Source organism: Microtus ochrogaster, chromosome 19 (assembly GCF_000317375.1).
Source record: "Microtus ochrogaster isolate Prairie Vole_2 chromosome 19, MicOch1.0, whole genome shotgun sequence".
Taxonomy (NCBI): Eukaryota; Metazoa; Chordata; class Mammalia; order Rodentia; family Cricetidae; genus Microtus; species Microtus ochrogaster.
In genome coordinates, this window is record NC_022021.1 from 52,642,482 (window position 1) to 52,658,679 (window position 16,198).

The following is a 16,198-nucleotide window of genomic DNA, read 5'->3' on the forward strand; positions in this document are numbered from 1 at the left end:
TAGAGGGGCTTCCAGGTGCCTAAGGAGAGGTCCCCAGTTAGTTCCTGGGGCAGCTGAAGATAGGGAACCTGAAATGATCCTATCCTATAGCCTTACTGATGAATATATTGCACATCTCCATTTAAGTTTTAATAATGTTTCTTTTATATATGTGGGTGCTCTTATATTAGGGGCATAGATGTTCAGGATTGAGACTACATCTTGATGGATTGTTCCTGTTATGAGTATAAAGTGTCCTTCTCCATCTCTTCTGATTGATTTTAGTTTGAAATCTATTTTGTTAGATATTAAAATAGTTACACCTGCTTGTTTCTTTGGTCCATTTGATTGGAAAACCTTTTCCCAACCCTTTACTCTGAGGTAGTGTCTGTCTGAGGTTGAGGTGTGTTTCTTGTATACAGCAGAAGGTTGAATCCTGTTTTCATATCCATTCTCTTAGCCTGTGTCTTTTTATAGGTGAATTGAGTCCATTGATATTAAGCGATATTAATGACCAGTGGTTGTTAATTCTGGTTATTTTTCAGTAGTAGTGTTTGTGTGTTTCCCTTCTTTGGGCTATGCTGGTGGGGGGTTATTAGTTGCCTGTGTTTTTGTGGGTGCAGTTAGCTTCCTTGGGTTTGTGTTTTTCTTCTAGTATTTTCTGTAAGGCTGGGTTTGTGGATGCATATTGTTTAAATCTGCTTTTATCATGGAATATCTTGTTCTCTCCATCGATGGTGATTGAAAGCTTTGCTGGGTATATTAGTCTTGGCTTGCATCCGTGGTCTCTTAGTGTCTGCAACACATCTATCCTGGACCTTCTGGCTTTCATGGTTTCCACTGAGAAGTTGGGTGTAATTCTGAAAGGTTTACCTTTATATGTTACTTGACCTTTTTACTATGCAGCTCTTAATATTCTTTCTTTATTCTGTATGTTTTGTGTTTGATTATTATATGGTGAAGGGACTTTTTTTTATACAGTCTATTTGGTATTCTGTAAGCTTCTTGTACCTTTATAGGGATATCCTTCTTTAGGTTGGGTAAGTTTTTTTCTATGATTTTTGTTGAATATATTTTCTGTGCTTTTGAGCTGGAGTTCTCCTTCTTCTATACCTGTTATTCTTAGGTTTGGTCTTTTCATGGTGTCCCAGATTTCCTCGATGTTTCGTGTGAAGAATTTGTTTGATTTAATGTTTTCTTTGACCAATGAGTCTATTTCCTCGATAGTATCTTCATCACCTGAGATTCATTCTTCTACCGCTTGTATTCTGTTAGTTATACTTGCCTCTGCAGTTCCTGTTCATTTACCCAGATTTTTTTATTTCCAGAATTCCCTTAGTTTGTGTTTTCTTTATTACTTTGAACTGTTTGCTTCCCCAGTTTGATTGCTTTTTCTTGGGTTTCTTTGAGGGATTTATTAATTTCTTCCAATTTTTTGTTTGTCTTTTCCTCCATTTCTTTAAAGGAGTTTTTCATTTCCTCTTTAAAGGTCTTCATCATTTTCAAAAAGTTACGTTTAAAGTTGTTTTCTTCTGCTCCTTATGGGTTAGGATGATCAAGTCTTCCTGTTGTGTGACTACTGGGTTCTGATGTTGCCATGTTGGTTTTTTAGGTTGTTGGAGGGATTCTTGTATTGGCACCTACCCGTCTTGTCCTTCAAATGAGGCCGGCAGTGTCTTTGTGTCTTGGTCCAATCCTTGCTGTGGCTGTCTGAGTGTTTGGGAGTTTTTCTTGGTCTGCTCTGTACTGTCAATGTCTGTCTCAGAATGCCTCTGAGGTCTCCATTAGCCTGCTTTCTTGGTCTTCTCTCCTGGTTCACACTCTTGGTGCTCTCTCTTGGTCCCCTCAGTATTGTAGCAAGCTCTCAGCTCTTAGGCAGGGTGTGGCTAGTAGCTTGGAGGGTCCAGTGGATGGGGTTGGGTTTGGTGGGAATCTATCTGCAGGAAATTCCCTGCTGGCTGGCTAGAAAAGCCAAGGAGTTGGGGGAGAGGCCTGGGGTTTTGTCCCACTGGGGAGGTCCTAGAGAGTGGGGTGTCCCGCCACATGGCTGTTCACTTACTTCTTAAGTCCCCTCAGTATTCCACATTTTTTTTTCAGATTTCAGAGATCTCATCAGCATGACAGCCTCAGTGAATGAATTTGATTGTATAAAACGTTGTTTAAGCCAAAGGAGGAAGCCCTTCTGTTATCATTCCAATTGTGTTCAAATCAGGCTTAGCATAGGAATTATGACACAGGATCCATGACCTGTGCTTCTTCACAGGGCAGAGCTGAGCACCTGTCAAGCTCTAGCAGGGTTGGTGATGTCTGAGGAGTCTCAGGGACCTGAGGGGTTGGAGATGGGTAGTCTTTCTTCCTGGAGTTCTGGAGACCCTTGCTATAGGAGCTACTACTCCTAAATGGCTGTGACCCCACATGAGTCATAGGGGACATGAGGAGCTTGGGTTTCCTAGAAACAGGTTTAACCTCTGGAACATCCAGATCAAATTGGGGCGAGGACACCTATTTGGGAAGCAAGGGATGTCCATCTGCCCAGCTTAGGTCACTCCCTCTCAATTGCTATGTAGCCTCTACCCGCGGAGTCTGTCATGGGGTTGGAGCTTCTGTCATCTGGTGAACATACTTTGTCACCTTCGTGTGAACATGGAGATTCCATAAGGTAGAGACACTGGCTTGGTGTGACCGAGCTCTATCCAGCTCTTGGCTCTGTCCATGTGTGCCAGCCGTGGGTGGGAACAGTTCATCTCCACAATTACCACCATCAGCCGTGGGTGGGAACAATTAACCTCCAGAAGAACCTGCTTATCACCATCAGCTGTGGGGCTGGCAGAGCTTTACATTACCCCAGGCACCTAGGAAGAGGTCCATCTAGTGCAGTGGTTCTCAGCCTTCCTAATGCTGTGACCCTTTAATACAGTTCCTCATGTTGTGGTGGCCTCAACCAAAAATTATTGTTGCTATTTCATAACTATAATTTTGCTACTGTTGTGAACTGCGATGTAAACATCTGTGCTTTCCAGTGGTTTGGGCGGTTGTGGCCAACAGACTGAGAACCATTGATCGCGAGTCCTACAGGAAGGGTCTTCAAAACCCCAGGTAGAAACTAGTTGACTTCCCAGTTTTCAAACTTGCAAGAAACCAGTGACTACCTCGACCTCATGGATGCCTTGCTAGTAGGGGTTCTGCCCCCCCCCCAATTCCTCCCATTCCTCTGGGAGACCTTGTCTCCAGTTCTACTTGTTATCATTGTGGTCCCTTATAGGATCTGATATCCCGGACTCTCTTTCCTTCCCACAGTCTTTCACCTGTCCCACAAGGTCACCAGTATCGTCCCTGAGAGTGCTCTGCTCATCTTTCTGGGCCTGGTGCTGGGCGGCATCGTCTGGGCAGCTGATCACATTGCGTCCTTCACACTCACGCCCACAGTCTTCTTCTTCTACCTGCTGCCCCCCATCGTATTGGATGCTGGATATTTCATGCCCAATCGACTCTTCTTTGGTAACCTGGGCACCATTCTGCTATATGCTGTTATTGGCACTATATGGAATGCAGCCACCACAGGACTGTCCCTCTATGGTGTTTACCTCAGTGGCATCATGGGTAAGTCTATATATTGCCCTCTGGGTGAGTCCAAGTCACTTTGTTGAGCCAAGGTAAGGGTCCAGATCACAGTCGTAGGAGGGTTGGGGCTAAGGATGATGGGCAGTATCTCTGGGGACTACTAGCCTAGTATTTGAAAGAAGGTTCCGTCTATAAGAGATGCTTCTTTGGGACATCTGCAAACTGAGGCTGTTTTGTTACGTTCAGTACAGATTTGTGACCACACGGAGCAGCAGGATGGGTAGGTGTGTATAGGCAGCTGTTCTTACTCCTGTCATAGTTGACAGTGTGGTGTGAACCAGCTGTTCACCCCCCTAGCCTCATGAGTGAATTACAGAGTTGAGCACCCCAAAGTCTTGAGTGATTTGTGCTGTTTCTGCTCAAATCTGCTAGTGATTACTTCACTTAGCCTTGGTTACCTCCCAGGAACACTCCACCCTCTGTGCTCAATCTTTATCCAGTTGATAGACAGCAGGTGATACCTGAGCAGGTGTGAGTAGGAGGACTCAGTCAGGACTTTCCCTTTGGCACATTCAGTGAGTGAATAAGGCCCTTGAAATCCTAGAGACCAAGGAGAAGCAGAGACCAGTAAACCCAGGAACTATCAATTGCTTGGGATCTTATCTTTTTAGGGAGTTCCCTTGAATTCCTGCATCACTAGAGGCCCCAATGGTAAGGACCTGCCTGGCTTATGAAACTATAGGCATCTGCTCTGGAAGGGGTGCTACTGGTCACACTGGTGATACCATAAGGTGGTGGGACACATCTTAGATGGCTGGCTGCCTCTGCCCTGGAGAGATGTCTTGGGATATGGAGCAGGGACTTCTGGAATCTAATAGCCATAAACCCTTCAAGGGTCATGCTGGCCCTCACCCGACAGTCTTGTTACCCATAAGATCCCAGCATGTGATGCTCCCAGAGATGTTTTTAGGGTGCATAGAGAAGCCTTTAACGGACTGACTTATGGTGTAAGCGCAGGCCTTTAAATAGTTGAGCCTTGGCAAATACACTTACACCAGAAATTGCATGGTCACCAAAATCTAGAGCATTTTACTCTCCAGGGACATCCAGGCCCATCTTTCTAGCAGGCCATAGCCATGAAGAACTGTTATACCACAGTGTCTTTTAATAATGAGCATTGTTGTACATCACTGCCTACAGACCCCCCCCCCCATGATAGACAAGTGATGTTGGCCTGTGTTCCACCTTTGGGAACTAGCTGGTCAAGCTGACCAAGAATGATTGTACTGATCCCATGAGCTCCCTTTCCACTGTGACTTTGTCTGATGGTATACCCAGATTTGCCTAGGCAGTGGTCAGTCTCTGTAGTCTGTAGCTCAAGGCTGGGGCTCACTCATCCTTACTGGGAGAGTCAACTTAGGCTAGCTGTCTTGCAGCTTATCAGTTCCAGGCACAAGGCAAATATGGGTGCACTGTCCAGGCGGGAGGGCCAGGCCTGATTTAATGAACTGTACATCTGCTGGGATCCAGCTTGTTTTTGGAATGTACTCTGTTTCTGTCAAGATTCTAGAACAAGAGTCTGGCCCTGCTAGGGTAGCCTTGAAACTAGTTTGCTCTGGAAAGCTGGGCAGGGCATTTATGGTGTGGCAGTCAAATGTGTGGTCCATTTCTTAATGGAAACTCCAGAAGGCTCTGCTCGTTAGAAGCAGCAGAATTTAGTAGTCACAGATGAGGGCACTCTGTTCTGTGCCCTCTACTATTTCCTAGGGCACACTCGATACCTGAAGCACTTACTTCCCAAGGTCCATCCCTTGGTTCTGGGATGGCAAGTTCTGGGATGCCCCAGCTCAAAAAAGAGTGAAGCACTAACATGGGAACTGTGTAGCCTTACACATTCTTGGGATGTCTGGCTGCAAGCTCCAGTCTCAGATTCTCTTTGTCATTGGGTAGCCCTGGGAAGAGTTGTGTATACCCTTTATTCCTGATGCCTCTGATCTCCTAGGGACCTGGTAGAGTGATCCAGGTGGCTAGCCCTTGTACCATCGTCCATATCTGTTGCAGGTGACCTGAAGATTGGACTCCTGGATTTCCTGCTTTTTGGTAGCCTCATTGCTGCTGTGGACCCTGTGGCTGTGCTGGCTGTGTTTGAGGAAGTCCACGTCAATGAAGTTCTTTTCATCATTGTTTTCGGAGAGTCACTGCTGAATGATGCAGTGACTGTGGTGAGTGATGGTGGGGTCCCTGAGGAAGCTACAGAACATTTCACTTGCTTGGAAGTTCCAGGATACCTTGACAAGTGGGCAGTACCAATATGCCTCAGATAGATAAGCTAGGAAGAGGGATACTATTTACACATGGTCTTTGTTTACAGCCATGTTTGCAACCTAGGATGTCCAACACCCTGCAGGGTGTGTCCTTCATCTGTCCCTGCTCACTGGTGCAGCAGCCTTGGGGTATGAATTGGAGGGACAGGCTCTGACCTTCTGATTCCCTAACTCAGCTTCATCCAATTTATCTCTTTTCCAATCTTAGGCCCACCCATTCCATGCCTTTGAAGGTAATTCTGCCCTGCTGAAATCCCTATATTTACATCCCCCAGAGGACTATAACTTTGGACCCACACTTGCTACTACACACTAGTTCCTGAGAAATAGACAAACAACGAAGTCTTACAGGAATTGCATTCATCTGCGGGGCTCACCAGTAACAAAACACCACAGAAGCTGGGGCTTAAACAGTGGGGATTTATTGTTTCAATGCTCAAGACTGGAGGCTGGGAACCAAGCATGGCAGTTGGCTCTGGAGGTCTCTTTCCCTGGCCTGCAGATGTCATCTTCTGTGTGTGTCTGTGTCCTGCACTCTTCTTATACGAGATCTACTCTATTGCTCTCATTTAACCTTAGCTGCTTCTTTGAAGACTTCCTATCAAACAGCTGCATTCTGAGGTGTTGTGGTCAGGACACAACATTAAGTGGAAGAAACACATTCAGCTCCTCCAGTGAGTCAAGAATCCCCTGATAGTATCTGGGGTTTCTTAGACCCAGGCGGTGGAGAAAGCATAGGGTCTCCACGAGGATGAGGTTGTGTTCACCCTGGCAACAAGAAGCAGGTTTATGAAACATAAACATTGCTGCGGTTTCAGAGCAGCGCTATGGAAATTTCATAACCTGTCCCCAGATGGACTACAGGTCTGTGGGAGGGGTCAACTGGTAAGAATGGGCCTGAACACTTAGCTGATACCTGAGGAAGTGTGTCTGGTTTCTTCTGCCTTCTGGAATTGCCCATGTCTTATGCTCCTTGAAGCGTGCACTGTAAGAGATTTCTGTGTGTGCAGGAGGCTCTAATGGCCCATCTGAGACCCAGTCTGAGACTCAGAGACTCAGAAAATGGCTTTTAGTCTTCCTGAGCCTCAGTGGCCCCGAAGCCTCCTGTGGACTAAGGGTTACCTCCTACCCTCATGGTTCATGCTCTTCCAGTGTTCCTTGAACATGTCTGCAAGAGCACAGAATTAAGAGTCAGAGATTGGGTCTATTTCCTTGGGTCTGGGACACCCCCTCGCCTGCACATCCTACTTGCTGGTTCCTCTGATCTTTTCCTGTTGACCATCATCACTTTGTGCTGGCTTTAAACGTGTTTTTAGTTATTTCAGGTGTCAACTCTGGGGCCCAAATCCAGAAAAGAGGGGGTACTAAACAGGGAGGGATCAGAGTGGATGCAGGGCTGATTAGATATGTTCCTGTCTTCTGTACCCTTAGGTCTTGTACAATGTTTTTGAGTCTTTTGTGACACTGGGTGGTGACAAGGTGACTGGCGTGGAATGTGTGAAAGGCATAGGTATGTATCGGGAGGGTTCCTGCCTGGTCTGTTTTAGATATAGTGGTCAAAGAATACAGAGGCTTGTCTCCTCTTTAGAACAGAATCCCTGGGACTTCTGCTATCCTGGTGTTTCCTTACCAGCCTGGGTTCCTTTCCCAGAACACCACATAAACACTATTGAATGAAGGTCCTGGGGTGTGTTCTTCAGAGAAAGGATAGGGACAGTCAACCCCAGGTCTCCCTAAACAAGGACAGATAGACAGTGTATAAGGACAAAGGGTTCGGATCTTGCCACTGATCCAAAGCTGTAGAGATGTCAAGGCAATGATCCCTACCATGGAGTCCTGTCTCCTGTGTACATGGTCTCTGTCCTCTGCCTCCCTCACTAAAATTGAAGACAAGACACTCTCTCCATAGAAAGCAAAGTTGCCTCATTTACTAAACTTTCAGCATTGCTGTGAGCAGTTATCAGGAGCCCTCCATGAGGAATGACTGGCCAACCTGGCCAGTTTCACTCACAGTACCAACCACAAAGGACAATTCATTCCTTTTTCTCACAGTGTCCTTCTTCGTGGTGAGCCTAGGGGGGACTCTGGTGGGTGTTATTTTCGCCTTCCTGCTGTCCCTGGTGACTCGCTTCACCAAGCATGTGCGAATCATCGAGCCTGGCTTCGTCTTTGTCATTTCCTACCTGTCCTATCTGACTTCCGAGATGCTGTCCTTGTCAGCCATCCTGGCGTAAGTCTCCCTCAAGGAATCACCTTCTGCTGTTGGCTGGGTTGGGTAGGTGGCTTTCTAGCTGGTATATGCCAGAGATCCCCTGCACTCAAACATCCTGGCAAAAGGTGCCACTGTGAACAAAGGGGATATTGGGCTCTTTGCCATCATCCTGGTGAAGGGGCTGTGGGAGTGAGTCTGGTCCCTGTCTACTGTCTCTTCTTTGGAGCGTGAATTTCAAGCCCACTGTGTAGCTTCCACCTCCATGGCTTTCATAGTTGGGTAGAAATTTATTGTCAGGGGCAAAGAAGTCAATCTAATTTTTGTTTTTTGAGACAGGGTTTCTTTATGTAGCCTTGGCTGTCCTGGAACTAGCTTTGTAGACCAGTCTGGCCTTAAACTCACAGAGATCTGCCTGCCTCTGCTTCCCAAGTGCTAGGATTAAAGGCATGTGAGACCACTGCTTGGCTTTATTTTTTTTTTAAATAAGAAGTTGATAAATCCTCAGAATTGTCCTTGGCTAGACACGTGCCTACTGAGAGGGCAGGGTAGGTGTGTGGGGTGGCTTGTGATTCAAGAATGGTCTGACCAGAAACCCTATTAGTCTCTGTTGTCATGCAGCCTCACACTTAGGCAGGAGCTTCATGACACCCAAGTTGGCCGCAAGCTTCTCCAAAGGCTATTATGACCTGGTTACCAATCAGCTACCAACAGGCCCACAGGCTTGAAGGCTGTTTCTTCATTGAAACTCCACATCTAGTCTTAGAGCATGGGAGCAGCTGGGCAGACCCAGCTCAGGGCATTGATTCTCAGGAAGAGCAGTGTGCACACAACACAGGACTGTCCACTTTAGATTACATCTGCAGAGGCCTGTAATGCCATCAAAGGAAGTAGGGACGGCAAGAGCTGGGCCTGGAGACCTCTGGTCTGAGGCATCAGCCTGCCTGAATAGAGGCAGGGAAACCTCACACTGCCCCTTCTCCAGCATCACCTTTTGTGGAATCTGCTGCCAGAAGTACGTGAAGGCCAATATCTCAGAGCAGTCGGCCACCACTGTGCGCTACACCATGAAGATGCTGGCCAGTGGAGCAGAGACCATTATCTTCATGTTCCTGGGCATCTCAGCTGTGGACCCACTCATTTGGACATGGAACACGGCTTTTGTGTTGTTGACGCTGGTCTTCATTTCTGTCTACCGAGCCATTGGTGAGTGTTGGGGCACTCATGATAGTGTCTAGGCTCCTTTAGTATAGAGTACAGATTTGAGGGCCCCATGGCAGCTCAGTAATAAATCCAACCATTGATCTCTATAAAGGCCAGTATTTCTCAAGGTGCAGCATGGGGACCAATGAGGCACCAAGGGACGGGCTCAAGGAACTGGAAATAGAAGCTGGGGTGTGAGAGCAGCACTGTTGCCTCTTCCTACAGAGCCCTAGCCAGTCGACCCACTGCCCACTTCACAGTCAGCCAAGGGACAGAGGGTCAAAGGGCTTTAGGGAGCCCTGAGGTGAGGCCCTGGAGAAAGCAGTCACGGAGCTGAGTGACCTCTCCCTACAGGTGTTGTTCTGCAGACCTGGATCCTGAATCGCTACCGCATGGTGCAGCTAGAGACCATTGACCAGGTGGTCATGTCCTATGGTGGCCTGCGTGGGGCAGTGGCCTATGCCTTGGTGGTACTTCTGGACGAGACAAAAGTCAAGGAGAAAAAGCTGTTTGTCAGCACCACTCTCATCGTGGTCTTCTTCACAGTCATTTTTCAGGTGTGACTCCTATTGGCCAGGGCACTGCCTCAGGGTGCCCAAACCTACCTAAGAGCAACTGCCCCTATCTCAGCCCTGCAGGTTGATTGTTTCCAGATTTTACACTTTAATTGTTTTTTTTTTTAATTTTAGTAATTAGGAGAATTTTGTAGGTTTTCATGTGGCCCCACAGGGGACATAGCATAATTAGTTCTAAAAGTGTTACTTCCTGGGAAGGACTTAGGAGAACAGACCTAGTTGCTTCCTGACTGCTGACTGGTCAGACCATAATTGGCACCTACTACACCTTGGCATCTGGCTGGTCAAAGTGACAGCTGGAGGTTCTGAGGTCTATACGGACATCCACAGCATAGGGGCTTTATAGGGCAGTGCCCATGGGTTAGTGGGTCCCTGGATTGCCTACAGTGGAAGAAGAGATTGAATGTCTGTCTGGCTTGTGCTTAGAGGGCCCTGGGGGCAGGGTGGTGTGGGGATCCGGCCTGCTCCATTAGCGAGGTTGTCTTTCAGGGCCTGACCATTAAGCCCCTGGTGCAGTGGCTGAAGGTGAAGAGGAGTGAGCAGCATGAGCCGAAGCTCAACGAGAAGCTACACGGCCGGGTAAGGAGAGGGTGGCAGTGTGCAGCCAGGGGAGGCGCAGCCAGGGGAGGCTGAGGGTGAGGATGGATGGCCAATGAAGTTTCTTTCCTCTGAAAGGCTTTTGACCACATCCTCTCAGCCATTGAGGACATCTCAGGACAAATTGGACACAATTATCTCAGAGATAAGTAAGTAGCTTAAGCTGTAACATTCCTTCTTCTACCAGTGACCACTCGAACCTGTGGGTCCTACACATGCAGACAGGGCCACTAAAACACTGGAAGCCATGTCAGTTGTGCTACCATTATTTAAGACCCACAAGACACAATTTCTGGAGGACCTCTCCATTCAAAAGAGCCAGAGACAAACTGAGTTGTAGGCTGGTCCTGCAGTATATATGTTGGGGACAAGAATCAACAAAGGACAACCCACGGACATCTTGTCAGGTGTCTTCCATTCCCAGGTTAAGGGCTTAAATGTGAACTAGACTCCTGGGTGCGAGCAGGTAAAAAAGAAAGTTAATATTAACTGAGAGAACAGAGCAACCACCAGTCCAGGGACCTGAATCTTTATTCCTGATGATTGTCCCAGTCATAGAGACACCCTTTAACTGACCAGTTAATGTTAAACTTAAATAATGTAGGAATTAAAAACCAGGAAAATAAACCACTTCCCTATTTCATTAATAGAGGAAAGGTGTGTTCATCTATATCTAAAATTATCTTGTTCATGAAACAGAAATCATTTATATTTTACAACATAAAGTGGTACTTAGAAGTATATGACAAAGCATTTAATTCACCCTTGTTAATACCTGTTTTGAGATAATTACCTAGTTTGCAGAGCTAACTTGAATATTGCACCCTAGACAGTGATGTATCAAGAATTGGAACTGTGGCTGCTGGTGTCTTAATCTTAGTCCTGTCCCCACAGCACCTGGGAGGTCAGGTGGTCACTTGGAAATGGCATATGGTTCCACTGCCAGCCACTGTCAGTGGGAGAAAGCAAAGGGTGAGACCAGAGGTGGCCAACCTTCACTTTAAAATTCTCTTGCAGGTTATTACAATAAATAAAAACCAGGAGAAAAAAAAGACTGATCCTATATTGTGCCTATCTCTGGCAGACATTTACCTGTTCTGACCTTGCTCTTGTTCCTGTGAAGCAGGCAGCCCGAGACTCCCAGTGCTGATGTGATATTTTGTCCTGTAGGTGGTCCAATTTTGATAGGAAGTTCCTCAGCAAAGTCCTCATGAGGAGATCAGCTCAAAAATCTCGAGATCGGATTCTGAATGTTTTCCATGAGCTGAATTTGAAGGATGCCATTAGCTACGTGGCTGAGGTACGTGAATACCCTGTGTCCCTCTGCTAAAGTTGAGGGCTGTAGTAAGACAATACATGTGGTCTAGGGCACGGGCAGAGGGGAGTGGTGAGTGACCCTTGTGCTCTATGCCTGGATGACTTACTGCAAAAGCTCATGTGAGGCCTGGAGTTGAACTCTGGGAATAGGGCATATCAGAGTTTCCTGTCACTCAGGAATCAGAGGACTGGCACAGTGATTGTCTAGATACTGTGGTTCTGGTAGAATTGAGCATGGTAACCATGATAGAGGAGTCTGAATGCCTGTATTTTCCCTGAAGAGAAGGGAAAAGGTTGGGAAATAGAGAATATGGTCCCAGGTCTTCTACCTATTCACACATATATGTTGTACTCAGCAACAAGTTGGTAGATACTTCCTACTGGCCAACAACCTTAAGGAGCAAGCAGCCTTACATGAGCATACACAAATGCATACACATGGCTTATACATGCACACCCAAATATACAGGAATGCTCACATATACATGCATGAACATATACATACTCAGGTACTTGTGCCCTCATACATATATACATGTTTACTTATGAACGCATGTGTATACACACACACACACATATATATGTGTATATATATAACACAGACACACATGTACACATTCATATTAACTGCTCCAGTGACACACATGTGACTATCTTGTGGCCAGTGCATTCTTGACCCACCCATCCCTATCTGGGCCCCTTGGCATCCTTTATATATAGACACAGGTTCAACCAGGCACCCTATGACCTCATGGCTGTTGCCACTCAAGTAATATTGTGGTGTTCAATCTGAGATGCCTCCTCTCTTGGGCAGAACTTGGTGCCCCTGGCACCACATCATGGATGGAGGATAAGTGAAAGTGTGGGATGAGGTCCCTGGCAGTCACTGTCTCTGTCTCTGAGAGGCTCTTAGCTCTGACTTCACACTGGTCAGGACCCTAAGCCTCACTCCTGTGCCTACTGCACCAGCCAGGATGTCTGAGCTTTGTGACATCTTTCTCATCACTGTTGGGAGAGATGGCTCCAAGTCCTGCACGGTTGCTTTGTCTATATCATCCCTTTTCCACCCCTTGATTCTTGTCTCCCACCCTTGAACAGGAACCCCACCGCCATTTCAGCTCTGTCTCTGCCCTAAGGGTCACCTGACTTCTTTCCTGATATCCCCTTGAGATGGGGAGTGCCTGGTATCAATGATGATATAGGAGAGGCCACTGCCCACACCTGAGGAAGATGAATTACAAAAAAATAAAGAATACAAACAACAATGGGTTTGGAATAAAATGACCAAAAAGCCCCAGCCCATATCAGTGATACGCCAAATACCTTGGAGTAGGCAGTCCAAGCCAAGTTCCAAGGATAGCCACACAATCCCACCCTCTTTGAAGGGCTCCAAGAGAGAACCTCACAAACTGTAAAATATAATGATGTGTTGACATGATTAAGGGAGGAACACACCTGATAGGCCATCACCCTTCTAACCCTGGCACAAGCTGTCCCCCAGGGACTCTACCTGAAGCCATAGTTTACTGTTGTCTGTGAAATCTCAGGAGCCTCTCACTTTGCTGATTCAGCCCCTAGCTAGGAAACAGCTTCTCTATCCTCCAGTAATTCTGCTTGCTGCCAGCTCTGTTCTGTGTGGTTTTTCATTTTCATTCAAACTAAGGCCTGTGGGTTGGTGGCTATGGTGGGGACAAAAACTATCTCTCGCCAATCTTTAAGTGGGGGTAGTATATCCTAGACTTGCCTGTGTCCTTTAAGAGATTCTTTTCCACCGGGTGGTGGTGGCACACGCCTTTAATCCCAGCACTTGGGAGGCAGAGATCTTTGTGAGTTCAAGGCCAGCCTGGTCTACTAGAGCTAGTTCCAGGACAGGCTCCGTAGCTACAGAGAAACCCTGTCTCGAAAAACCTAAAAGAGAGAGAGAGAGAGAGAGAGAGATATTCTTTTCCTATCTACTATTCTGTCTGCTCAACTCTTAGCTCTGCTCGTCTCAAGTAATGCTCTGGCGGCCTCTACAAGGATCTAATCCCAGCTCCTACTCTGTATCTTGGCCCTTGCTGAGCTGTGAGGATGGACAGGTCCACCTCTGGGCTCCATCTCTACCTCCCAGAGCTGACAGGCTCTTGAGCTTGTTCTCAGGATCTTTTGACTTCTCTGTGGCAGGTGATGACTAAGGCTCATCCCTGAGTACTAAGGAGTCTATGTCCTCCTTATAGGGAGAGCGCCGTGGGTCCCTGGCCTTCATCCGTTCCCCGAGTATGGACAATATGGTCAACGTGGACTTCAGCACACCCCGCCCATCTACTGTGGAGGCATCTGTCTCCTATCTCTTGTATGTGACCAATTCAAAAACTTCCCTGGGAAAGGGTACTCTTTAAAAGCACCTCTCTCCTGACTCTTAAGCCTACTAGCTCCTTCTGCAGGTCCTAAGGCAACTGAGTCAGGAGAGTGTGAGTGGACCAGAGTAGGAGAAGGGTACAAAAAGATGCCTGCATCCCCATCAGTGGGAGCACACCTTTACTCAGCAGTCAGTGGAACTGTGTGGTATACTTATATTAGGGGAAGGGCAGGAAAGGATAGCAGCAGATGCCTGACCTGGTCCAGCATTTCATACCCTCTTACTGTGGGGCAGCTGACGGCCAGTTGTTATGATGGTGGCTGTTCTAGATTTCCAGTGCTTAGGAGAGACTGTGGGCCTCAGCACTCATAGTTGGGCTGTGGAGGGGGACTGGTGGCAGTGGAGTTCATTCAACAGAAGTGTAGACGGCATCCTGGGAGACCATCTGAGCAGTACGGAAAGGGACTTCCAGGTATCTAGGCAGGGCAGGAGACCTCTGTGTAATTATCCTCCTGGCTCAATGTTGGTCCACGCAGGAGGGAGAATGTCAGCGCTGTGTGCCTGGATATGCAGTCCTTGGAGCAGAGGCGGAGGAGCATCCGTGACACTGAGGACATGGTCACTCACCACACACTGCAGCAGTACCTGTACAAGCCTCGACAGGAGGTGGGTACTAGGGGATGAGACACCCAGAGTCCCCCATCCCCCCGGAGTAAGCCTTTGCCGTCCCTTCTGTGCTGTGTCTGGTGGAACCTAACCACAGACCTACAGGAATGTCTGCCTCCTTTTCAGACAAGGGGTCTTCATGGCTGAGCTGGAGGCTTTGTGTCCCCACCTGGGCCATACAGGCCCAGCTGACTGTCCCTTGCTCCCACAGTACAAGCATCTCTATAGCCGGCATAAGCTAACACCCAACGAGAATGAGAAACAGGACACGGAAATCTTTCACAGAACCATGAAGAAGCGCATGGAGTCCTTTAAGTCAGCTAAGCTAGGCATCAACCAGAACAAGAAGGCAGCCAAGCTGTACAAGAGGGAGCGTGCACAGAAGCGGGTGAGGAAAGGCGGGGTCGGTGGTTGTTGGGTGGGCTTCTAAATACTGGGGAGAGTCAGGGAACACTGTGGTTCTGCTGCCAGGAAGAGGCCCTTGGGGTCTCAGACAGAAGATGAAATGTTAGCAAGTTGGGGAGCTGGGTGTTTGTACCTTTGTAAGAGCCCATACTTGTCCACAGAGGAATAGCAGCATTCCTAATGGGAAGCTGCCTACGGAGAACCTGGCACACAACTTCATCATCAAGGAGAAAGGTACGACCTGCTTCTCTGCACATGCTTGATTCAGAAGGGACTTCTGCCCCTGCTGGTGGCTGTACCCAGGGATTCTGACCCTGGGCCTCCACACATTCCTTGTTTGGGGGGTGGTGGTGCCACTAGGCATTAGTGCTCTTCTCTGCCCCTCCTGTTGCTGTACCATAGAGAAGCACTCCTCCTATGGGATGGAGAGACAGCTTAGTGGTTAAGAGTGGTTGCTGCTCTTCCAGAGGACCCAAGTTCAGCTCCTAGCAACCACATAAGGCAGCTTAAGCAACCTGTGACTCCAACTCCAGGGAATCTAATGCCTTCTTCTGGCCACCGTGGGCACTGAACACACACACACACACACACACACACACACACACACACACACACACACACACCTTCTTTAAAAGATAGAGGTCTCGAACTCACAGAGATCCGCCTGCCTCTGCCTCCCGAGTGCTGGGATTAAAGGCATGTGCCACCACCGCCCGGCACCACTTTAATTTTTAAACTACATTTATTCGAGTTTGATTTTCACACACACGCACACACACACACACAGAGCACACACCGCTGAGCACACACACACACACACACACACACACACACACCACTGAGCGCACACACACACACCACTGAGCACACACACACACACCACTGAGCACACGCACACACACACACACACACACACACACACACACACACACACTACTGAGCACACGTGGAGGTCAGAGACAATTACAGAGTTAACTCTTTGCTTACACTGTGTATGTTCTGGGGATTGAACTCAGATCTTCAG

At 47.6% G+C, this 16,198-nt stretch overlaps 1 protein-coding gene across 1 annotated transcript in view; it reads left to right on the plus strand.

The window, feature by feature from the left end:
* The window catches only part of Slc9a3 (solute carrier family 9 member A3), a 46,254-nt gene that overhangs the window by 28,399 nt on the left and 1,657 nt on the right, over positions 1 to 16,198 (plus strand). The window contains exons 2-14 of the mRNA XM_005356724.2: positions 3,277 to 3,579; positions 5,602 to 5,762; positions 7,296 to 7,374; positions 7,917 to 8,094; positions 9,059 to 9,279; positions 9,631 to 9,833; positions 10,341 to 10,430; positions 10,527 to 10,597; positions 11,619 to 11,748; positions 13,982 to 14,097; positions 14,640 to 14,769; positions 14,981 to 15,157; positions 15,336 to 15,408. Of these exons, the coding sequence (XP_005356781.1) occupies positions 3,277 to 3,579; positions 5,602 to 5,762; positions 7,296 to 7,374; positions 7,917 to 8,094; positions 9,059 to 9,279; positions 9,631 to 9,833; positions 10,341 to 10,430; positions 10,527 to 10,597; positions 11,619 to 11,748; positions 13,982 to 14,097; positions 14,640 to 14,769; positions 14,981 to 15,157; positions 15,336 to 15,408 (1,932 nt within the window). The remainder of the gene's footprint in view (positions 1 to 3,276; positions 3,580 to 5,601; positions 5,763 to 7,295; positions 7,375 to 7,916; positions 8,095 to 9,058; positions 9,280 to 9,630; positions 9,834 to 10,340; positions 10,431 to 10,526; positions 10,598 to 11,618; positions 11,749 to 13,981; positions 14,098 to 14,639; positions 14,770 to 14,980; positions 15,158 to 15,335; positions 15,409 to 16,198) is intronic.